General features: G+C 40.7%; 1 protein-coding gene across 1 annotated transcript in view; it reads left to right on the plus strand.

Annotated features, from left to right (window-relative positions):
* gnas (GNAS complex locus) overlaps positions 1 to 25,610 on the plus strand; it is a 52,367-nt gene that overhangs the window by 20,424 nt on the left and 6,333 nt on the right. The window contains exons 3-10 of the mRNA XM_054757554.1: positions 94 to 148; positions 1,412 to 1,531; positions 15,666 to 15,763; positions 21,752 to 21,806; positions 21,881 to 21,954; positions 24,381 to 24,439; positions 24,536 to 24,656; positions 25,389 to 25,519. Coding sequence (XP_054613529.1) covers positions 94 to 148; positions 1,412 to 1,531; positions 15,666 to 15,763; positions 21,752 to 21,806; positions 21,881 to 21,954; positions 24,381 to 24,439; positions 24,536 to 24,656; positions 25,389 to 25,519 — 713 coding nt within the window. The remainder of the gene's footprint in view (positions 1 to 93; positions 149 to 1,411; positions 1,532 to 15,665; positions 15,764 to 21,751; positions 21,807 to 21,880; positions 21,955 to 24,380; positions 24,440 to 24,535; positions 24,657 to 25,388; positions 25,520 to 25,610) is intronic.

Below are 25,610 nucleotides of genomic sequence, written 5' to 3' on the forward strand. Positions count from 1 at the left end.
GTGACAAACCATGCATTGACATGACAAAATGTTTAAAATGTTTTTCTACTGCTCAGAGATTTTGTATTCATCTTTGTTAATCATCTTTTTCAGAGAGAAGAAGCAAAAAATCCAGGACATCAAAAATAATATCAAAGAGGCCATTGAGGTGAGTGATCATCAGCGGGTCAAAAAACATACCGCACACTTTGGTGAGAACTCCGGTGCATTTCCTCTGCTACGTGTAGTATTGCGGTTTGTTTGGTCATGTGTGAATACGATCATCAGAACTCTGCTATGCACCAAACAAATGGAACAAGACCACTTGAGAGATGGATCTCTTTCCGCTCGCTTAGCTTATTTGATCACACACATTTCATAATATGGTGTACATAAAGTGATGATGTAGCTCCATACCTCTATCTTTGACCCATATCTCCTCATCTTCATTTCTCTTCTTTCTAAAGTGCACCCAATGACTTTGACTTTGTCTTTTCTGTGTTTTGTTGACATAAATGACAGTTAACCATCATCCTCCACCGTCACTCAAAAAGCAGTCCAGGCTAAACCAACTCATATTGACTCACAATTCCATCCTGTTTATTTAATATTTTCAGAGTGAAATAACATATGTTTGAGACTCTTGGTCTGAGATATAATTAATAGAATAATAAGAATGAAATATCTTTTATTGTAATTTACATTTTTACCTTGTAGTTAACCTGAGGGCAGAGGCACAGCGGTGAACTCACCAGTGTCACCCCACGTCACTATTTGCTTTGATTTGAGCCACGTCACGTGGTGGATGTTTGATCAAGTCTGAGCAAAATGGAGGATTGTGGGTGTTGTATCAGCCACATCCAGCCATATCCTGACATGATGAGCAAATGAGCGCTGAACACTAATAAATATGATTTGATTTCTTTCCCCTCATCCTTGGTGCCCCCTTGTGGATGCCACCCTGGGCAATTGGCCATATGGCTCATAGCTAGAACCGCCACGGCGTGTGCATGCATGCGTGCAACAATGTAGCTCTTTAAAAGTATATTTTGCCATTTTTTAGTAAACTTTAGTAAACCTCCGTATTCAACCCTGCAGTTGACATTTTAGTTTGGAATTTGTAACATATGTCACAAAAGCCGCTTAATCCAGTCCTCACTTTTTGCAGACGTTCTTTACTACACAGCCTTTGGTCCCATGACAAAAATACCAGTGTGAATGCTAAGTGAATCACACCAAAGTGCGCACCATGTATCTATTTATTTATTTTTTAATTGTTGGTCGGCATCAGAGTACCAAATCACAAGTGTGAGCGCAGCCTAAAAGTGCTTCACTTCACTTCCTTTAGCTGCCTTTATTTGTTGTGATACTGCACAATGATATGTCACTTTTTTTGACTTGTGTGACTGAGTGTGTGTGTTTATTATGACAGACCATCGTAACTGCCATGAGCACTCTGACACCTCCCGTGCAGTTGGCCTCTCCGGAAAACCAGTATCGCATCGAATACATCCTCAACCTCGTCAACCAGAAGGACTTTGAGTTTCCATCTGTGAGTATTACATGACACAAACATAGACTCACTTAATCACGTTTATCAAGTGCTTGTGTAAAGTGATTTAAACAATTCTTGTTTTCACTTTTAAGTGCTGTTAAAATTGAGCAACAGCCGATGCATCTTTTTTTTCTATATATTTCTTTTTACTCACTACACTACTAAAACAAAGCATATTTGTAATGTAAAAACAATTAAAATAAACATGAAATATGTTAATTTATTTCCATTATCGTTTAATAATCGTAAGGTTACATCAACCAACATATTTCCCATTCCACAGAACCAGCAGGAAAAGTAAAGTGCACCGGTAGCAGCATGTATAAAATTAACAAACTTCAGCATATTCTGAGTAACCTACATAAAAAAATCTGCCATTATTCACAAATAAATAGACTTCTGAATTCAAACTAAAATCCTGAGCATAGAATCTTTGCCAAAATATTTTTGCTGTATAGCAAAGTCAAAAACATACTGTACACAATGTAGATTTCTGTACCAGCGGCTCTCATACAAGGACAATGCTTGCAGATGTCAGTATATTATGAATAAACCAAAAAAAACTAGGCTGCCCTTATTCAGTTGTCACAGTGTCAGTGAAATAACGTTGCGATGGGACGTTGTACATGGGTTTCAAAGTGCGCAACAAACACGAAAGCCCTGCTTCTCAAATAATCGAATACAGCCACAAATCCTTCGGAATAAAAGTTGTGATTGACTTTATAATTTGCTTCGCCTTTTCCGAGTTGGGTGGAAAATTAGTTAGCAACTGCTCGATGGTTCTCGGGTCGGCAGCAACTTCAGCTGGCTGTTTTTCCTCCTGGTTTGGGTGGAAACGTGCTATGTGGTTTGTCATATTTGTCGTGTTCCCAACGTATTTTAAGCTTGTATGACAAAGCTTGCATATTGTCTGGCTCTTGTCCAGCTCATTTTTACCTTCAACTACGTGCTTCCAGCCGCTCGCTTTAAATCCAGCGGGTGCGGGTTGGAGTTTACATTCAGCCATTCTGGTAGCGTTTTACACTTAGGTACGCCACCATAAATTGCCTGGGCGGCATTTCCGCTTTCAGCCTTTTTTATTAATCAATTAATAATCGACAATGTACGCATCGCGATACATCTAAGAATCAATTATTTCCCCCACTCCTAGTAAATATACATTTGTTGGCAAACTAACTAAAGTGATGCTAGTTAGTTGTTGGCGATAACAGATTTGTCTGATCATTTTTGTGTTTGTATAAACATTGCACTAAGTAACATTAGCACAGACACTACCAGTAAGGTTGACTGTGTCCTGGCTGGTCCACTAATATTATAGACCAAGGTTTTTCAAAGTGTGGCACAGTGAGCCTCCCCTCAGAGAATATAATACTCAAATAAATACAATTATTTTCTGGAGCATATTGTGTGGCTTTTTTGTTTATGTCGATTACCATAGAAACAAAAAGCAATTTAGAATTTATTAACAATGATCTGAAATTTGCTTTGCAGGTTATTTTTCTCGAGCTGCTGTGCCTCATAAACCCTTGTTGTAGATGTTGTAGACCATAAAAGTTGGTGAGCCGACATGTATTAGCCTTCTCAAAAGGCAGTGGCTTCAAAGTGGAAGATTATTCACAGAGTTATTTGGATCACGTTTATTTGGATCAACAATGCTTCTCAACATGGGAAAAAAAAAGTTTCTCAATTTCAATTGTGAGGAATTTTTTTCCTGCTCATATTTAATGTAATGTAATTGAATTAAAACGTAACTTTCATTTGAATTTTAGGAATGTGAATCTTAACTCCCAATTCAGTTCAGATTCTTTGGCTAACAATTGGTTTCAGAATTGATTCTCGTTTCAATTCGGTTCTCGATTTACAATTTAAAAACAAGGTTTACTATTGCAACAACACATCAGTAGAGTAAAACTAACCTGTCTCACAACGGTCTAACCCCAGCTCACGTTCCCAATTAGTGGGTGACAATCCAATGGTTGGTGAATTAAGCTTCACAATGATGGAAGGATCAAAAAGCAACATAGGGTGCCAATTCCAGGATGCACTACATTCCTTTATAAGCTAGACAAACAGCTCTGAGAAATAGTTATATTACTTGATAGAAAACTGGTTATGGCCAAGAAAATGAGACTTTATAAGGTTAAATCAGGTGATTCTGAAATTGTAAATACACAGAGGTAAACTGACATTCACTAACCCAAATAGCACACACTCTATTTTGGTAAAATAAGTGGAAAAGGTAAAAAAAACAGATTTCTAAACAATAAAAACAGAATTTGGGGAAAAAATAAAACTGATTTCATAGGGCCCTAACAGAGTTTGTACAAAAAAAAGTCATATATTGTAAATCACACCACAAATTGGTCTATAACCATGTCAAATGATTAGTTCTACCCTAAACGTATTTTGCACGCCCATTTTTTCCAATTTTATCTTTTATTGGATGGACTTTTATTGGATTAGGGACCTGACTCACAGAGGTTTGTTACAAAAGCCAAACAATATTGTTGGTCATGCTGTGTAATAAAAAAGTAAATTCAGCAATACTTTGGTTGAATTATTTTAATGCTTTTAAGAGCTATTTCATAACCATATTCACAAATTCTTGTTTGCAACAAAAGCTTATAATTTAAAAAAAAAAAATTATCGGATTGGATCGGCAAGACTACAAAAAAAATCGGACCATCTCGGAAGCCAAAAATTGAGAAGGTTTTGCATGTCTTACAACAAAAGAAAATATGAGCTCTCATTTATCAATGCCTAAAAATATTTAACTGTTCAGTATCTGTTCACATAAGTAAACATGAGTACGCACTTATCAGTGGCTTAAAAAATAAATATTTTATATGAGAACATTTCCGAGAATGAAAATATGACACACATGTACTCGCTTATCAGCAGATTCAAGTTGAGTACTGTGAAAAAGTTAATACAGTAAAGTAAAATGTAAGTACTGTAGTTGTCTGTACTATTGAGCGCACCTGAATATAAGCCTCACTCATTCAATTTAAAGAGGAAAAAAAGATTTGTACATGTAAAGGCCGCACCTGTCTATAAGCCGCAGGTGTCCAAGTTGTAACATGGGATATTGAGTACATGGAAAGATGTTACAGAGAGATTTTTTAAAACTTTTAATTAAATAAATGCTTTTTTCCGGACTGTGCCGAACAGTGCGCGTAAAATGGCTGGTTAAAATGTAGCCCACCAGAAAAGCCATTCATAGCGGTCTTCCTCCTCCTCCTCCTCCTCCTGCACTAAAACCACTAAAGTCGTCCTCTTCAGTGTTGGAACTGGACAGTTCCCTCTTCCTCGAGACTATGTTGTCCTCCCCAGCCGCAATCCAGTCCCCCAAAACCCGCTGGCGACAGGGGACCTCCCGACACCGCTCCACGCTGTCAAGATCCACCGGCAGACCCGAGCAAAATCCGCTACATCAATCGCCTCCAGCCTGAAAGCCGCATCACATGCACCATGCCACGAGTTCTCCATGAGGTCGCGTGCATGAAGCGCAAAGTGACTGCTCTGAAGCACACGAGATGTCACAAAACCAAAACGCGATCACAAATTAGCCTCATCACTGTATAAGGCGTAGGGTTTAAAACACGTGTCAAACTCGTGCCCTGGAGGGCCGAGAGGCTGCAGGTTTTCTCTCCAACCAGTTTCTTCAGCAGGTGATTTAATTGATGAGCTCCTTCCCTCAAACTGAAGGTGTTGATCATTAAAATCACCTGCTTTAGTGACTGGCTGGAAAGAAAACCTGCAGTGTCTCGGCCCTCCATGGCACGAGTTTGACAACCCTGGTTTAAAGCATGAGAAAAAAGTTTCATCTTATACACCGGAAATTACCGTAGTTATGCGTTTAGCCCGTGTAGAATTGGCTGCAAGTTTAGTGCCGTGATGGAGTGTGCATTGGTCTGTAGTTATTGATGGCAACTGTTCTTTTAGCGTCCCGAAATTTGAATTTTGCAGATTTTTCACACTGTAAGCGTCATGTCAATCTCCTTCTTAATCCTCGTTTACACTTGCACGCACTTTGTCCCCGCTGTGGTACGCAGTTTTGCATACCAATGAGGAAATTGGTCGTTAGCAGGTGTGAAGTATGTGTAAACTGTGCGGGGCTGTGTGCCAGTGTGCAAAGAAATTTGGAAAAATGTATTTGTGGCATGCACATTTTTTGTGAACTAGTTGTGAATGCAACGTGAACACACCACAAACGCACAGAAACCTATGTGCAAAGAATGAAGGACGTGCACATCAAAGCACTGTTGCTTGTCATCATTCTAATGAACTGGTATGAATCTCTGGTGTTAGCAGCGGATGTTAGGTAAATGTCCCCAAATCCCAAGTGATAATCCCTTGACAAGAGTATCAACAACTGAGGTGTACTAATGACCTTGGCGGGTAATGCCTTTGTGGGCCTAATTTTCTCACTGGGGATTTTCCCATTAGCTAATTGTCCAAGCCAAAGAGACTGTTAATCAGTGTCACACCAGATTTATTTCTGTTTCTCTTTTGCATGCACGGAAAATCACTTCAAGTACAGTGGTACTTCGGTTTTTGTTATTCATGTGTTCCAAAAGGTCAGACAAAAACAGAATGGTACCAAAACCAGAGCACAAAAATATACTTTTTTATAGAGAATAAATATAGTTTTACGTGTGTGTGTGTGTGTGTGTGGATACATAAATTAAACCATAACCATACTTACGGACAATTTAGAGTCGCCAATTAACCTAACATGCATGTTTTGGGGATGTGGGAGGAAACCGGAGTACCTGGAGAAAACCCATGCATGCACGGGGAGAACATGCATACTCCACACAGATGCCCAAATGGAGATTTGAACCCAGGTCTTCCCAATCTCCTGACTATGTGCCCAACATGCCAGCCACTTGACCACTGTTAATTTATTCCTTTGATTCATAATTTATATGTATGTATATGCATTTCAAAGTGCTTTCTTCATGGGAAACCTATAAAAACATGCTTTGTGTTAACATTTGGCTTTCTGGAACGGATTAATTGGATTTACATTATTTCTTATGGGAATAATTGATTTGGTTAGCGTCCGTTTCGGTTAGAGTCAGACCTTCTGGAACGAATTAATGACGCTAACCAAGGTTCCACTCAATGTTCCCACTAAGTTGTGTGCCTGCTCAAGCATTCTCAGAGCAAGAAATAAAATCCAACATGAACTGTAAATAAAATAAACACACACTTTATTCTGTGCCATTTTGCAATGCAACTCCGTGAGTGACAGGTGTCAACAAGCGTTAACAACATATAACACAATGACGAATGCTGTCCAGCCAATGATAACATTTATTTTTACTTACGCAACCAATCAAAGCATCTGTTGTTTCCAGGTTAGGTATAGCTAATGGGGCAGCGGAGTTAAGCGAAGTACAGGCTGCTTGCTAACCCGTGTTATGGGCGAAACGACCGGGCAGTACCACATTTACACACCAAGCCAAAGCGTTTTTTTTAAGGGAGACTGGAAGAGGTGAAAGTGGGTGAGATTGTTTTGTTTTTCAGATGACAAAGAGCTACTCTGAAAAACATGCTGCGAAGCTAAAGTAGCAAGTGTAGACTGAATGGCATGCGTAGCTTAACCGTGCATGTAGTGCTAGCGTGCTTTTGTTTTGATAGCCAGATTTACCGGAAACAGGAAATTTTGCCGAGTGTTGCCGAAGAGACAGGAGATTGTTTTGTGACATTTTTTTAATTAAGTTTGTTTTATTTAGACAAAAGTAAACATATATAACAAATATGGCATCAATTTCAAGTAAATTTCCAGGATGAAATAGTGCCACAACAGGCTGTTTCAAAACAGAAAGGAAATTTGAGTATACATAATACAAAATAAATGGTAAACAAGAAAGCCATGGAAAATGAAATGATAAACTAGGGGTTTCCTACAAGATTCTGATCATGAATTGGATGAGATAGTTCTACGGCTTGATTTGTCTGAGGTGAACAATAAAGAAAGCTACATTGTTAAATAGGCTTTGCCGTTCTTTTGAACCCACTCCTATACAAAATACCACAGAATGGAAGTTGGACTACCTCAAGTTCTCAGGTTTTGGACGGATGTGATACTACAAGTGTGCACGTCTGAGGGCGCTCATAGAGAGCCAAGGAATGCTCAAGTCATTTGTATGTATGCTCAGACACTTGAAAAACTTGAGGGAACATTGGTTTCACGGTATATTCAAGATTCACTTTGTCATTGCATTTTCCTACAACAAGATTAGATGTACTGAAAACTAGGAGGCGCTTACATAGTAGCATTTTCACAATATAAAATAAGGGAATAAAAATGAAAATGCAAAAATGAGAAACATAGACACTAAGTAAAATATGTGCGGCAGGACTGTTGACTGTAGACATTTTCACTTTAGTGAAAATTGTACTCAAATAGTACAAAAAATGTAGCATTGTGCTGAAATGTGCAAGGTATTGTCTTGTTTGTTTTCAACATTGACATTTAGTTTGGGTTTTTATTGTGTCAGTTCGAGGTTATGATAGCTCTGGGAAAGAAGCTATCCCAGAGTCTGTTTGTTCTTGATTTGTGTGACCTGTCACACCTTCCAGAGGGCAGCAGAACAAACAGGTGATGGCCGGAGTGGGAATAGTCTTTGATGTTGTTTTTGGCTCTACTGAGGTAGTAAGAGAGCAGTCCATGATCTTTTGTTCCGTGTTGATCACGCTCTGCAGCACCTTCTTGTCTGCCACTGTGCACCCAGCGTACCGTACTGTCATGTAGTCTGCCAGTATGCTTTCAACAGTGGCTCGGTAGAATGTCACCAGCACTTTCTCCTCAAGGTTGTTTTTCTTGAGCACTCTCAGGAAATTGAGTCGCTGCTGAGCCTTCTTCACTGCTGTGGTTTTGGCAGACCAGGAGAGGTTGTCGGAGATGTGCAGACTGAGGGATTTGAAGGAGTGGGCTCTTTCCACCCATCCCCATTAATGAACAGTGACGCAGGGTCTACACTGTTCTTCCAGTATTACTTCCTTTGTTTTTATGGTGTTCAGTGTGAGGGTGTTTACCGAAACACCATGCTGATAGTTCCCTGACCTCATCTCGATAGGCTGACCCATCTCCACCAGAGATGAGCCTGATCACTGTGATGTTGTCTGCAAACTTTACCAGGTTGTTAGAAATGGGCTAAGGTACAGTCATATGTACAGTGTGTACAGAAGGGGGCACAGGATATGAAGATACCAGTTAAAACTCTTTGAGAGCTTGTCTGCAAATTCTGTTAGTACCTTTCCAGGTAGTATGTCAGGGCCAGTTGCCTTACAGGGTTTTACTGTCCTCAATACACACCTCACTTCATGTTCCTGAAGTGTTAGTGTATTGTATCTGGAAGCAAGGGGGTGTGGTTTGAATCCCTTGAACCTCAAAGCGAGGCATCAGTCATACACGCATGCACATGGCAATATATGGAGGCCAGCAAAATTATCAAGTTCATTTTCATTTATCATGTGATTAATTTGTTATCACAAGAGTTTTTTTTTCTGAGTGAGAAATCTCGTTACATTTTAATCTTGCAGGATCTCGTGACACCCTTAGTCGTGGCCGACATCAACTTCCTGCCGCTCTAGTTTGTGATGTGGTTTATTCCCTGCCACATTTTCCACACATCATTCACAGCAAAGAGGTCCTCAGTCATCTTATAGGCAATCTTGGCGTCCCTGATGCCTCTTTTCATGTCCAGACCTGGCCAAGCTTGTACAGGGCTTCTGACCATAAAACGGTGTTGCATTTCCTGAGAAGAGTGAATCTCACTGGTCATCCAGGGTTTCAGATTTGGGAAAACCCTGATGCATTTAACTGTGATGGTGTTCATGCAATTTTTGATGTAAGAGTGTGCAATGTCCGTATACTCATGAAGGTTGTGGCAATCAAAAATACTCCAGTCTTTGCAAAGCAGTCCTTTTTTTTTTTTTGCCTTAGTTCTCTTCTTGAGGATATGTGAGGGACAAGCAGTAATGGTCGGACACGGAAAGATGGGGTCGGGCTTTATCCCCACTTTCATATTGTAGGAATTTAGGAAGAACAATTCACTAACACAATTGAAGTCATTAGACACTCTTAATTGAAGTTACCTAAAACGATGAAAATTCATTTGGGTTGAGATGATGATTCAAGGATACATTCCAAGACCCTCAGAGAATGTGAAAACCTTGACTAATGGATGCATCCAAAAATCCCTATCATTGCCTATTTTTGAAACAAAACAATTACAGTCAGGCAGTATACAATATTGTACTTACGAAACGGGCAGTTACACTACATCATGTCATAATTACAATTTAAAGCAGAGAAAAGAAATCACCAGATATGCTGGGGAGCAAGGCTGAACCGCTAATAGGCAGGGATGTACTGTACAACATTGGTATTTTGCTGTTCTGCAATATACTTGTGGTGATAGTGAATGTTGTGTTTATATCAAGCATTACATTCCAGTGAAATGTGACATACTAATTAATACAGCCATAATAGAGCCATGTCACGTGTGTCATGTGTGATCTTGAGATCCAATGAATATATCGAGGAGATGACGTGCTTTGAGAGAGTGAGGGAAGAACAGATAGGGGAATTTTTTTTTTTTTTTTTGCTTGAGCACATGACTGATTATAAAAGAAGGCTGTGTTGGTAAACACATGATGAGTCTGCTGTCATGGAGAGCTGCAACCATTTGGGGGAAAATGCTGTGGCCCATGTGTTCTTTATTACAAAAAAACAGTTTGTTCAGTCAGGTGTGAACACAGAAATCAAATTCTGGTGTTTACTAAAACAGCGCACTGACCAAGACGTCTTCTTAAAGTGCACTTGATTTTTTTTCTGGTGAACTATAGCCTGCTAGATTGTCCATATCTTTATTAACCTTGTCGACAAAGGAGTTTTTGCTCCATGTTGGGTTTTTTTTAAACTGTTAGACTCACTAGTCCAAACATCAAACCTTCCTGTTTACATTATTGCGACCAACAAAAGGTGAGAGCGATGTCACATGGTTTGTTGTGGAAAGAAACGGAACTAGAGAGGGAGACCGACCAAGTTTACAGACATATGAGCCAAGTCAGACTTGAAGAAGTGAACTATAGGTGTGAAAATAGCTAGGTCCGACCTATTTTACGCAATTGAGTGGTTTATTCATTTAAAACACTCATCATAACATCACTAAAGTACATTGCACCACGATTTTTCGCTTTTACAGGAGTAATTTCTTTGCTGTTTCATTATGGAACTGTCGCACCCCCCCTCGGCACCCCGAAATAGAAAATGCTACGATCCCATCCTCCCATTTATAACATTGTGTCATCCTATATTAACCAAGAAGTCGCATGCCAACAGTTCAAATATGGTGCTCTGTTTTTTCCCGCTTTGATAACGGATTTTTTTTTCTATTTTTGTTGTTTGAGTCACAATAGAACCTTTACCCTTGTTCATCCGCCCATTCATAGTGTCATGCGTCATCCTACGGGAACCAGGAAGTTGCCTGGTAAGATATGGACCAAAAAGAAACTAACAAACATTTACTTTGAGTCAGTATGGAGACAAACCCCGTCTGCCGAAATGAAAACCGGTACGGTGCCATCCGCAGAATAGTGTACACCCTATGTTCACGAAGTGGGGTACGTGTAGCCTCATGAATATACCAGTAGACATAGGGGGTACGTGAATAAAAATGAAAAACAATTAGCGCCTGAATGCCTTACAGCACAGAGCGCGCAGTCAGAGCAGAAAGAAGGAACGGCGACAGCATGAAGGTGCTCATTGCTCTGTGGGAGTTATATGAACAAATAAGTAAGTTTGATGGTTATGTTGTGCATCAAGTGTTTAATCTTGAAGATTTCATTTATTTTGGTGTTTCAATCCCCTGTACTGTGAAAACCTGTAAATATGTGTGTGACAGGATGAGAGAGTGGGGATTCCCGAAAACGAGGCTTTATCGTTGGTTGTATGTATTCGTGTACATTGGATACTGCTGTATCATGTTTGTTCAACTTTCCCTTTCAATTTGGTATCAAATTAATATGCAGACTTAAGTCATCATGATTGCAAGTGGGCAAAAGTGAAGTTCAACTTTTTCAAAGAGAAAGATCCCAACATCCGGCTGAAATCAAAGATATGTAGGAACAATACTTATTCATCAGTGATCATGTAAAACTTTTATCAAAATTTGACCGTGCAAAATACTAATCTTTAGAATTAAGAGCAGTCACTTAAGAATTAATTTCTTACTGTAAAATTAATTAACCAATTAACCATATTCAATATTTCAAGTTAATGAAGATTAAAAAAGGTTTTTGTTTTTTAAGTGTGCAGGAGTAGGGGGTACATGGCTTCATGTCAAATGTCTGAAGGGGTACGCAACTGTAATTTGGGAACCACTGGCTACACCATCATCCTTCAACCAGCAAGTTACCTGCTAACATATCAATGGGGGGGTCTGTGTAGGCTCTCAGTCGTACAAGAGTTGTCCATCGAGGGAAAGGCTTCTTGAGACGTCATCTGTACTTCTGTGAAGAAGGTGTCGGACGTTTCGCTCCTCATCCGAAGAGCTTCGTCAGTGAACTAATAAGTGGCCTTAAATACAGTAAGAGTGGGCGGAATTGGTGTGCCAACACCCTCCTCCTATTGGTTCCTTACACAAGTGTAAGGAACTGTAAGGAACCAAAACCTTACACTTCCTTACACAAGTGTAAGGTTCCTTACACAAGTGTAAGGAACCAATAGGAGGAGGGTGTTGGCACACCAATTCCGCCCACTCTTACTGTATTTAAGGCCTAGGCTACCAGCACTTATTAGTTCGCGGACAAAGCTCTTCGGATGAGGAGCGAAACGTCCAACACCTTCTTCACAGAAGTACAGATGACGTCTCAAGAAGCCTTTCCCTCGATATCAATGGGGGGAAAAAACAAATGTGTTGCTTCAGGATCTTGTTCATTTCTGTTCAGTTGTTTTGTATTTCTGCTGTCACAATGGAATCGTTCCCTAGTGGTACTGTCCCATCCGCTAATATCTGCCATGATCTTCTTAGAACCAGGAAGTTGCTAATATATGAATGGACATACAAGCTCAAATGTAGTTTTTTCCCACACTTGTTAATATTTAAACAAAATTAAGTAATATTTAGATTAGATTACGTAGCACTTTATTGATCCCTTGGGTGTGTGCCCTTGGGGAAATTAAGGTTCCAACAGCAACACCACCATATGCAGTGTACAACACAATAGCAGCACAGCACGTAGTATAAAATAGGTATAAATAGAATAAGAATAGTACAAAGTACAATAAAAAAAAAAAGGCAAAAGCCAAATTGTGCAATCAATGCATGCACATTATTAGTGATGCTTTAATAGATCCAGTAGACAAATAAGCTCTTAAGTAGGCTGCAAAAAAACACCTCGATTGAGGTTACAACATGCTGTGCACAATATATGGAGCCAACTTTTGCGGTCACAGCCGAGGCCTCTTTTTTTCTTCTTTCTCCAAAGTAGCTTCCTTGTATCCTTGAAAATAAACGCACAGAGGTCGTATGTTGTTCAGTCTTACAAAAAATGTGAGGCCAAGAGGGAAGTTGGCGCAGTGTGTCACAGAGTCCATCTGCACTGTACTATATACAGTGTGGTGCCCCGCCCACCCCCGCCTCTATTTACCTTTGGCAGACGCGTACGCAGGTGTCGCCAAGGCACAATGTACATGCTGGTGGTGTCAACAAGCTGGCAGAACACTCCATTCCCATTAGATCATTTTTTTCTCTTTAATTAGAGTGAGCATCTTTAACCTAGAATGTCTACAATGTCTAGAATGAGTCGTTCCCCCTGCTGCCAAAATCAGTCGCAAATTAACTACTTCCAATCTAGTAAATGTCACATTTGGGATGTACAGTCTAAACCAAACCAAACCAAACCAAACCAAACCAACCAAACCACAGTCATCCCTCGTTTATTGCGGATAATTGGTTTCAGACCCGACCGTGATAAGGGAATTTCTACAAAGTAGGATTCATTCTTTAGAAGGACCCCCTAAACATGCTTTTTAACATTTACTAGAGCCCTCTGGACTTGAAATAACACCCCTTTACACTCGTATTACCCAATATAGTAGATTTTATCAGAGAAAATAGCTATTTAAGACATAAATAAAACTTGTACTCGTGTGTGTTGCAATAAATGTGTTCCGGACGTGTGGAGGAGATATTTCAAACCTGCAATAAAAGCCTGTTGTTACGATGATCTGGTGATTGTTTCACCTACGGACAATGTAGAATACTGCACATCACACATTGAATGTGTATTCTTAATGCGTTATATTTGTGTTTTAGTTAATTTATAAATTTTTATGCTTGAAAATGCTTCATTTAGGCAAGAAAATGTGTACAATTTACTTAAAGCCTCGGCCACAACCCGCTGTACTTGCAAGTGTGTGCTGTCTACTTGCAAAAACGTGGGCAAAATTTGGGGATCTGTACGTGGTGAGTACAGACTCGGATACGACATAGCACTTTTAGTGTAGGAGGAACTTTCGCTGCGTGTGAGCTGCGTCGAGGCTACAGATACATGTGGCGCGCATTCCCCCTGCTGCCAAAATCAGTCGCTCGCACGCACACACACACACAATTTTCTATACCACTTGTCCTCACTAGAGTCGTGGGGATGCTGGCGCCTATCCCAGCTGTTTTTGGTCAAGAGGTGGGGTACACTCTGGACAGGTTGTACAAAACCGCATGAATATATTTTTGAAAAACCGTGATAGAGTGAAGCCGCAAAATTCAAACCGCCATGTGGCGAGGGACGACCATTTAGCCCATTGGTACAGGTGGAGCAATGCCTGGAAACATTGAGAAGATAGCACGGTGTTGGAAAAAAAGTCTTATTACAGTGGAATTCCTAGTGAACTGCCTTCAATTTATTCATATTTTTAAACCATCTTTCCTACAGGAACTCTAAATAATCTGGTATGTGGTGAAACTGTGGCCATCATAAAAGCGTTATGAACTGTACAGGCAATGTCTTAAGTCGCATTTTGACATTCTGAACTGTCTTGACTGTGTTCTTGGCCACTGTCTCTGTCCGTTTGCTGTGTGGAGCAGCCCTATGCCCCAATTTGGCAAGGAAACAGCGTAGCAAGAGTGACGAGCATATGCAGAATGCCTGAATTATGTAGTGCCATTGAACAAATCATCACTCGGCATGCAATGTTGTGGGCAGTGTGGGGACTATGGTGCTTTAGAACCGCTCTCATAACATTTATTCAAAGTTGGCGGGTCTGCATGTGCCATTTTATCTTAATTGTCCAGTGCGGCACAAACTCAGCCTAGCAACAAGTGGCCATTCAAACGTGTGAGCAGGAAAATGAATCCGAACAATTTTGGCAAGCTAGATGTGAAAGGGATAGTTCAGATTTTCTGACATGAAGTTGTATGACATCCCCATCAGCATTGTAGTCCAATAACAGTGACTTACCCCCCACTTGGTCTCCTAAGTCCAGTTCTGGTCAGATTTCCGTGATGAAGAACGTAGTTCCACTTAGTTGCTGGGGACAGTTAAGTAAAGAGTTTTGCTTCCCAAAACAATATGCGTTCAAAAGATTAATACATTTGCATCACAAAAATGCCTTCTCAGAAAAATCAGACCTCACAAAACGCTTGGCGTTATATATCTGTCTCCCGCCATATCCCTGCGCACTGTCGCCTGAAGTAGACGCGAGTGTCTTCGTCACATACACATGAATGCACAGGCGTTTTGTGAGGTTTGATTTTTTTTTTTGAGAAGGCATTTTTGTGATGCAAATGTTTTAATGTTTTGAACACATATTGTTTTGAGAAGCCAAACTCTTTACTTAATTGTCCCCAGAAACTAAGTGGAACTACGTTCTTCATCACAGAAATCTGACCAGAACTAGACTTAGGAGACCAAGTGGGGGTAAGTCGCTGTTATTGGACTACAATGCTGATGGGGATGTCAAACAACTTCATGTCAAAAAATCCAAACTATGCCTTTAATTTTCACAGATATTGTAATTTGGCCACAGTTTTCCCATTATGCAACACCAAAATAAATATCTTCATGTACCATGAGTTTACGCATTTGTCTTTACTCTGCCCTCCCATCGCAGGAGTTTTACGACCATGCAAAAACACTGTGGCAGGACGATGGCGTCAAGGTGTGCTTCGAGAGATCCAACGAGTACCAGCTCATTGACTGCGCACAATAGTGAGTAGCCAGACATTTACAGTTGCATACTGTAAGAGAATACAGTTCGGTGATTCAACTTTTTTTTGCTCAAAATGCACCTCAATCCGCTTATTGTAAATGTTCGAAGTGTTAGTAAGAGGGATTGGTTTGGTGGAGGGTAACTTGACTTTTAAGCCACTGTGGTAAATACAAATAAATGATTAAAGGTCTCTTATTACGCATAAGTGACTTTTTAATGATGTTCTAACTAAAACTGCAACAATTAATCAAAGAATTGATGATTAATCGATTGTCCAGTTAATTGACAATTAATTTGGTTAATTTTTTTGTTTTGAAAATGTAAAAATCCTCTGCTGTCAGCCTCTTAAATGTGAATATTTTTTAATTTTGTTAGTCACTCATGAAAGCAGACCTGTTATCTTTATATTTTAGACAAAACAAAGTATTCACACACATCAACTTTGACTTTGGAAAACAGTGGTCAACATTTTTGCCTTTTTTATATATATATATATATATATATCTATCTATCTTGTGGACCAAAGGAGTAATTGTTTGTATTTGGTTCATATTGATTTGGTCCATCGAGGACCTAACCGATTATTCGATTAATCGAAACACCAAACTTCAGATTAACAGATTTAGAAAATAATCGTTGGTTGCAGTCCTACTTCTAACAGTAATATGTGTCACTGGAGCTTGTTCATGAGCACCAAAGGTGAGAAAAATCTCATCTCCGTCACTTCTTTCAGAAGAGGCGCTCAAGTGCTTGCTTTTGAGGTTGCGGCTTTTCATGGCGCCATGAATGAAAAACCTACTTCTTAATGGACGTTGCCGCTTCTAGCTCCATGAGACTGCCCCGTGTACATAGCCACCGCTTTACGGAGGACAGCTGCATTAAAACAAGAAAAGAAAAAAGTAGGATTTGGTGCACATCTTAAAATAAAGCCTACCAAGTCTGTTAGTTTGCCACAGACAGTGAAGCTGTAAGTATGATGTATCATGTTGGATCATGGTATTTGTTTTTGATGAGTAGTCTAACCTAGCGTGATGTTGCTGTTAAACTGTGAGTGTAATGTTGGCACTGTAGCTCACATAGCTCTGTTCGTGTTGCTAACGTTTGTGTCCTGTCCCACTACTTAATGTTACGTTGTTGTATGTGATGTATGGCATCTGTTAAGTTGGACAAGTGCAGAGTTACAGTGCATATGTAAAAAGTGGATGAAGTGCACAATAGCGCTTCTCGGAGACAGGCGTGGACAAACTCCGTCCATGGACAACACACATTCAAGCCAATCTTGTGGGACATCTGACACTTACTTAAAATTGGTGAAAAATAGTATAATATGGGACCTTTAAAGTCGACATGATCAAAAGCTCCAGAAGTCAAATCAATGAATGTACAGTATGTGCTAAACTCTTAACAAAACCGCTTTGTGTTATGGCAACATATCTGGAAATAAACATGTTCTGATCATCCAAACACAGTCAGGCTTTATTTTCCATTTGTGAGAATTGTCTGGTCGTCAACATTAGAACGGTTGTATCTCAAAATGAATCAGTTCAGCGTGAATTATTTAAAAGACAAAAAACAAAAAAAAACACAATATAACAAACTCCTTTATTGTGTCAGAAACCCATTAAAGGTGCTGTCTATGTTGGTTTGGTACTGGAGGTTGGGGGGTGTAACTGCTTTTGTGTATGCACACACTAAATAAAGGTGTGTACTTACAAGACAACAGTGAGTAAAAGCCATGAACGCTAATCATTTTATTTGGGCCGAAAGAAAATCTTTACAAAGATGAACCTAGGAATTTGACAAATATAGACATTTATTTGTACAATCTGTTATTTTACACTACTATTGGTGACATGGTAGCCAGTGGTGGTGGTATTGTATTTTTTTGGTTTAAAAAGGTGTAATTTGGAGGGAGGGACAGCACCTTTTAAGATCATGATCATATTGGTTCTTGCAAGATTTGACTCTTTGCTGACACCTAGTGACAGACATGAACATATGCGCTCTCTCCATAGTTTACTGTATGTCAGCATTTGCAATCTAGCTCATTTTGTCCTAGCAGCGTCCAAACGTAAGCCACAAAAATCACTGATATTGACCAGAAACATTTACCAGTTCCATCTGCTTCATGTGTACGAAGTTATTTTCACACTTTTCTCTTGATCAACAGAAGTTCATTTTTGTGGCGGCAAAAGGGCATCGCAAAATAGCTTTAAAAAAAATGTAAACGCAGTTGAAAACACAGCTAGAAAGGTGGGAACATTCCAGATTAAAAGTAGCTTTATGTAACAGCCGCATCCGGGAGTAAACATGGCTGAGGCTGAGTCATCTTGTGGGCCAGAGGATGTTGAGAATAGGATAGGGGTGATATTAAACACTTGAAGTGGTGAATGTATCTCGGCAGTTAGCTACTATGTTTAAGTTAAAGTTACATGTCATTTAACACTTTAAAAAGTTGGTTTGTTTAAAAAAAAAAAAGAAAAAAGTAGACAAGGAGATGGCAGTGTTCCTCCTTGTGATGGTACAGTCCAGTCTTTTGTTCCCTCCCACCCTTCATACTGTCAGGTCCAGCACACTAAAAAAAACAGCCTCGTCTTCCTCCCCTCTCGCTGTCCATCTGTCTTCTCGCCACGTCTCTTTCTGTCTGTCCTCCCTGGAGCTACACCAGATTGGGAGCTGATAAGGCTATTAATAGCACCTGTGGTCAAGTCTCCATGGTAACGATGCCACAGGCGAGGGCGCCGGGGAGCTATTTTTGAAATGTACTCAGTAATGTCAGACAGACGCCACTACGCTTTCATTCTCGCACTTACGCCGTGTCATCACACTGCCATATCTTCTCCTTCCAGACACACCCAGATTTTAACTGATAAGCAGCAGAGTTGCAGTGATACGCTCAATATTTTTATTGTCATTCAAACATTCCCAAATTGTCATTATGCTTGAAATGTGATGTAATGTTCTGAAAGATGTTGGATAAAATGCAAAAAAGTGCAAAGTGCTTGAAAGTACACTGCAACCTCCAAGTTTGAGCAACACACTTTTATTTGTTCCTGGGTCAAACTGTCCCCCATAAAAAATGTAACATTGTAACATTCATAAGATGTCAACCACTGTTCCGATTAACACAGGGGTGTTCATAGTCACCAGCCAATCGCAGGGCACATATAGACAATCATTCACACTCACATTCACACCTACGGGCAATTTAGAGTTTTCAATTAACCTCACCTTTTTGGAATGTGGAAGGAAACGAGGAAACCGGAGTACCCGGAGAAAACCCACGCACGGGGAGAACATGCAAACTCCACCCAGAGACGCCCAAGCGGAGATTCAAACCCAGGGACTGGGTCTGGGACTGTGTACCCATGCTAACCACTCAGCCACCGTGCTGTACCTGTGTATATACAGGTTGTCCCAAAAAAATGTATACACTTGCTGCAACAGTCTGTCATACCACATGTTAGGGAAGACTTTGAAGTCAAGGAGTTTTATTTTCAGCAAGATGGATCACCCCCACACTACTCTCGTGATGTTAAATCCTTCCTTGATGAGATCTTGCCAAACAGGTGGATTGGACGGAGGGGTTTTGTTGAATACCCTCCGCGTTCACCAGACCTCACACTACTAGACTTTTTTATGGGGATACCTAAACACCAAAGTCTACGCTATGAGAGTTGCAACAGTCCCTGGATTGAGAGCAGCCACTGAACGTGAATGCACACAAAAACCAAGGGAACTGTTTCGTGATGTGTGCGATTCCATTGCTTCGCGTTGTCAGCAGTGTCTGGACCACAACGGATGTCAGTTTGAGATCAGTCGGTGACAAAACAATAAAATGATGTTTGTAAATTTATAAAATAAATAAAATTTAACATTATGATAAACACCTAGTTTACAATTATTTAAAGTGTGTATACATCTTTTGGGACACCCTGTGTGTGTGTGTGTGTGTGTGTGTGTGCGCGCGCGCGTGTTTTTCAGTATGTGGCCCTCAGTGGAAAAACTATGAACACTAGGGATGCTCCGATCGATCAGCCACCGATTAGTATCGGCCGATTTTCATGAAAAAGCATGTGATCAGCATATGCCAATAAATGCCTTTCAACAGCGATCACAAAAACCAATCACCTCTGGCTGGTACTATTGCAGCCTGTAGCGATCGTCCCCTACCCACTTTCCTTCACACTGCGGAGGCATGCCAAACCCTAAACAAATATGTCTGCCGTGTGGAACTTACCTGCCTTTTGTGAGAGTGATATAAATTTTGCACCCTGCAAAAACATGCCACGTTAAAAAAGTAGCACGTTAAAAAGCTTCAGTTTACTACGGCATTTGAACAACAAACACTTGACGCAATATGGTGAGTTTTCAAAACTCCCTATGTGATCAGTCAACCGGCAGCTAATGTAGCCAAAACACTGAACAACACTCCCCCGTATGTGCGTGACAGTCACAAATCTAAAGCAAATAACCCGAAAATAATTGAATTCATCGGACTAGATGACCAGCCTCTCTCAGCGGTGGAAGACACCGGGTTTGCCGACTGCTCTCTCACTTGGAGCCCCGCTGCGTGCTACTGGAAGTCCCGCTGGAGCGCCATCAGACAATGTACTCTCACATCCAAAGTCTCCTTAAAGAAGGCGTCTCATCCTCTGTAAGTTTCACAAATGATATATGTTCTCTTGAAAAAGTAAGTCAAATATGTTTTTGTCTAATGAAGGTGATTTTATGGTTCCATTTTTCATATCATACTGTATAGTCAATAGCAGGGGTGCAACCAGGAATTCTGTGCTTAAAAAAATTCACATTGGGCCCCCACTCATTTTATTTTTTTGATAATAACCTGTTTTTTGGGGGCCCCCTGACTGCCAGGGGACGTTGGAATTGTCCTTAAACCCCCCCCCCCCCCCCCCGCAATACGGCACTCCTGGCCAATAGCACTCACCATAAATAAACTGAAAAAGTTAATGTATGTGATCGTATCGGCCGATTTCATTCATGAATGATCAGTATCTGAATCGGCAGCATCAAACCCTGATCAGAGCATCCCTAATGGACACCTCTAATTAAGATATTAAAACAAAAAGCAACAGTCAACAAGTTTCGGTTTAATAACAAAGACATAATACAAAGGTGCTTCACAGATGCACTTCCCGCAACTTTTTTTTTTCTTCTTAGATGTGCAAAAAGAATCTAACCACTACTTTAAATTTGGTAACTAGAGACGACTCATTTGGTGGTGCTTACTTCACGTTGCTTGCTGTGTATATTCTCTTAACAGCTTGTATTGAAATTGTTGCTCCTTCTGTTGCACAGAAGCCAAAGAAAAATCAAAACACAGACTTAGTCCTTGGTTGTTCGCTGAATTGAGGTATCGAGGTACCACTGCATACTGTTGCGGACATAATGCACAGCAATCTGAAACTCAACTTTAAACCCTCAATGTCACTTTCTGTCTGCATTTCACTCAGCTCCTCTACAGAACACATTTATAGCAACACACACGAGCACAAGTCTTATTTATGACTTAAGTGGCTTATTTACTCTCATTATGTTTGCTATATTGGGTAATATGAGTGCAAAGGTGACCAGAGTCTAGAGGGCTTTAATAATGTTAAAAAAGGCATTTCGAAGGTCAGAAACAGTTTTTTAATGCTCTAACTGTGAAAATATTCCATTTATAACTTACTGTAGGAACCCTACTTTGTGGAAATTCACTTATCACGGTCGGGTCTGGAACCAATTAACCATGATCAACGGATTGTTGTACTGGTTCATTAATTCTCTCCAATATAGGTGGACCAGCCAGGAAACCTCATGTTGTGTCGGCGCTTGCATCTGTGCTAACATTCAGAGTTGTGTGCAGATTGTACAAACATGCACTTAATGATCAGACAGTGTCAATTTGAAGACATGATGTACACAAAGTAATTTACATGTTATTTGAAAAATCACTGTTGTTTTACTTGATTTCCTTCTTTCAGCTTCCTAGACAAGATCGAGATTGTGAAGCAGAGCGACTACACTCCAACAGATCAGGTGGGTCTGCTGTGTCACAAATTGTGTGTTACCAAAGCTCATGAATGATCTTGACAACTTGTTTGTTTTTTCAGGATTTGCTGCGGTGCAGAGTCCTAACGTCAGGGATCTTTGAGACAAGATTCCAAGTGGACAAAGTTAATTTTCAGTACGTGAAAAAATTAAAGAAGACCAAAATTCCCAAATTATGTTAATGTGTTTCAGTAGGCCTCAAAGGACCCACAATAGTGTATTGGATGTGTGCTATCCAAAATCTAGCCTTGATGCTGTAATTTAGACAGTTTAAAAGTGCTTTTAGTAAGCCATATTGGCAACATGCTGTATTGTGTGTCTATAGCTTTAATGCTAATAAGCTTTGTTCATCCATGCTGGTCTCCGACAGTGTGTGTGACTCCAAGAAGTGCTATTGTGCACTTCATACATGTTTTATATATACAGTGGTGTCTTGGTTAGCATCAGTCCGACTCGAACCAAAACTGACTCTAACCAAGGCAAGTTTTCCCATAGAAAATAATGTAAATCCAATTAATCCGTTCCAGACACACAAAAATTTGAACTCAAAACACATTTTATAGACAATTTAAATTTTACGTGCATAAAATGATGCAAAAATAATTACAAATAACAAATGGATAACTGAACATTGCTTTTACCTTTATTTAACTCTATTTGAAATTTTTCGGCCTTTTTATTGAGCTCTGGACTCTTATAGAGCAGCTACACACGATAACCTGCACAGAAAGCTTTCTAGATCTTCCAGACTCTGCGCCTCTTCCTGCAGTGTTTCCTGCCTCCTGCCCAAACGGTCTGTGTAATTTAATCCACCTTCGGCCCTTCTCCAGCTACACCTCCTGCCGAGCCCACTCCACCGTGATTGGTCGCACTCCCAAGTGCTACCGAGGACTTCCGGACAGCTGCCGAACCCCTTTTGTCTGATTACTTACACAAAATAAACACAGTTAGGACACTGATAAATTGTTATTTATAGCTTGCTGTTGGGACTCTTCAACACGACCAAGTAACGTTGGAAAGGCATTGGACTTCAGCAACAGTTTGGCGGCTAGTCCAGCTTCCTATTGGCCCATGTTCACAAAACAGACTTGTGTGAAATGTCGTTGACAGATGAGCATGTTTTTCACTTGCTGGCTGGGAATCAGCAAATCCAACCACTTCTGCCTGATGCTTGCCTCTGTAGGCACAACCAAACAAACACTTCCTGGGAGCCATACTGTACATGCTAACACGGTCAACAGAGCAGAGTGGGGGAAAGGCAAGCCTACAGTGTTTGACTTATACCGGTAAAAATGATCATTTAAAACAGAAAAAAGCAGAGTTGAAATGTTGTTCCGGCGACTGCGTGCGGCGGTGCACTGTATTGACGCATTGGCGCCTCACGTGTACCACAGCATGTAGGGCTCTATGATTTCCGCGTTAACAGAATCGGCCAAATTTTAAGACGTGTAGTTAAGCCTACGTTTTGAAAAGCTGTCCTCTGCGAAGTCGTGGCAGTATACATGGGGCAGGCTCATCCAGTTAGAGGCAGGTCAGAGGCGATATTATATCCATGACAAAGATTCTCCTCCATGATGTTGAAAAGTTGCAACTTCAAAAGCCAGAATTTGAGCGATCTCTCAAAAGTGCAGCAAACAAGTCAGGGAGATTTTTCTCACATTTGATGCTCATAAACAGGCTTGATAAACTTAAACATGTTACTGTTACAACATCATTAACTCATTCAATCCCAGACATTTTTCAAAAGACTACCCCTTCAGTATCGGCCATTTTGACTGATGACTGATTTGACGAATGATCCACAGGCCGCAGATGGCCCCTTAGCCGCACTTTGGGTACTCCAAAACCCCTACTTTTATGGCTGTTGGTCCAGGTGGGCTGATGGCGTCGGCTCCATGAGCAAACCACAATTATTTGGCTTGTTGGCACAGTGTAGTGGACAAGCAATGCAGATTGAGGAGAGGGGGGCAGGTCAATGCGCGACAACAGTCAGCCCTTAACGAGCGGCGGCAGCGCGGCTCAAAGACTTTTTTGGAGGTGCACGTCTGTGGAGTGATATTTGTGCCTTACCTTTGCGTTAGCAAAGGCAGACTTTGACCCCTATTAACGTGCAATAATTACTGTTTTGTGTGCAGGCACATTGCTGCAGTGCTCTGTCACTCCCTCCCTCTCACGCTCACCCTTTTTGCTAGCGCGGGGGGGCAAGTCGGTGTACTACTGTACCTCCGGCCGGGTTCTGGGGACTGGGCTCCTTGCTGGGGCTCGCAGATTCCTGTCTAGATAGCGGCGAATCGTACGGGCGTGTTCAGTGGACAAAATGCGTGCCTGTTGGCTGCTCTCAGGGTGGTGAGAGCACTGATGTGATCATACATTTTTTTCAAAATGTTCTCGCTATCGACAAAGCCCCAAATATCGACTTAGTAGCCTACGATCAATGGGTTGGCAACCCCTACTTTAAGTAGTTGGGGACATTTAAGCATAAAAGATGCCATCTTCAAGAGGCTTCCATGTTTGTCCACATGGTGTCAGTATTTCTCCTTTTGTCTCTTGTTTGTTTGACAGCATGTTTGACGTTGGCGGCCAACGAGATGAACGCAGGAAGTGGATCCAATGCTTTAATGGTAATGTTGAGTCCCTCGCTTCACATCATCTGCTCGATGACCTCACTGTGCTGTGTCTTGACTGTTGTTTGCCTTGTGCTTCTTTACTTTCTGCAGACGTGACAGCCATCATCTTCGTGGTGGCCAGTAGCAGCTACAACATGGTGATCAGAGAGGACAATCATACCAACCGTTTACAGGAGGCCCTCAATCTCTTCAAGAACATCTGGAACAACAGGTGACAAAACACACAGCAATCTTTCTGACTCAGTAAAAACGGCAACTAGGACAAAACAGATACAATTTACAGGATCGCACTACAAGTACAAAACCACTTTCCATCAAACTTTGTTGAGGGGAAGAAACAATTACTTTTTGGTGTGGATCTGGAAAAAGGTGCTGAGAATTTATTACATTTTGAGTCACAAGGGCTTCAAGGGAAATGGTCCACCACCCCCAAGAACGATAATGGTGGAAGCTTCAGACATTTTGTCATCCTCCATGATCCACAAAGTAGCCTTGCTAACAAACAAATGGACACAAATACATTGTATAATTATTACTTGATTTTTGTTGGCCTTTTTTTTTTTTTTTTTTTTCAATTTTGTTAACAATTCAGTCTTGGTGGAGGTCTGCGCTCTACAGAGAGAAATTGTGCTTATTAACAACATATGTGATGTTGGCGTAAGACTTTTGCACAGTACTATATAAAACATTTATCAATGCACTCGAACTGTTGGCAAAAGCCACTAGTTTCCTGTCTGAGTTGTGAAACGTCCTGCTTTTTCTCTTTGGCGATTACATAAGCCAGTGTGAGGGTTCCCTAGCAACAAACACCGCATAACAGCATTAAATGTACGTCACGTCATTTATTTACAACATGGAGTTGCACAATAGCTGGCGCACTACCACCTTCTTTTGATGACTTTTTGGAATGGAAACAGTCTTAGTGGGGGTTTTTTGTCTTCAGGTGGCTGCGGACCATTTCTGTCATCTTGTTCCTAAACAAGCAGGACCTCCTAGCGGAGAAAGTGCTGGCTGGAAAGTCCAAAATCGAGGAATACTTTCCGGAATTTGCTCGCTACACTACACCTGACGATGGTGAGCTGTCATTATTAACAGTGCTGATGAGTTAATTGTAAACAATGTTACGGCAAGTGTAACACACATGACTATCACACAGGAATCTGAG

The sequence above is a fragment of the Dunckerocampus dactyliophorus genome, chromosome 1 (genome assembly GCF_027744805.1).
Source record: "Dunckerocampus dactyliophorus isolate RoL2022-P2 chromosome 1, RoL_Ddac_1.1, whole genome shotgun sequence".
Lineage (NCBI taxonomy): Eukaryota > Metazoa > Chordata > Actinopteri > Syngnathiformes > Syngnathidae > Dunckerocampus > Dunckerocampus dactyliophorus.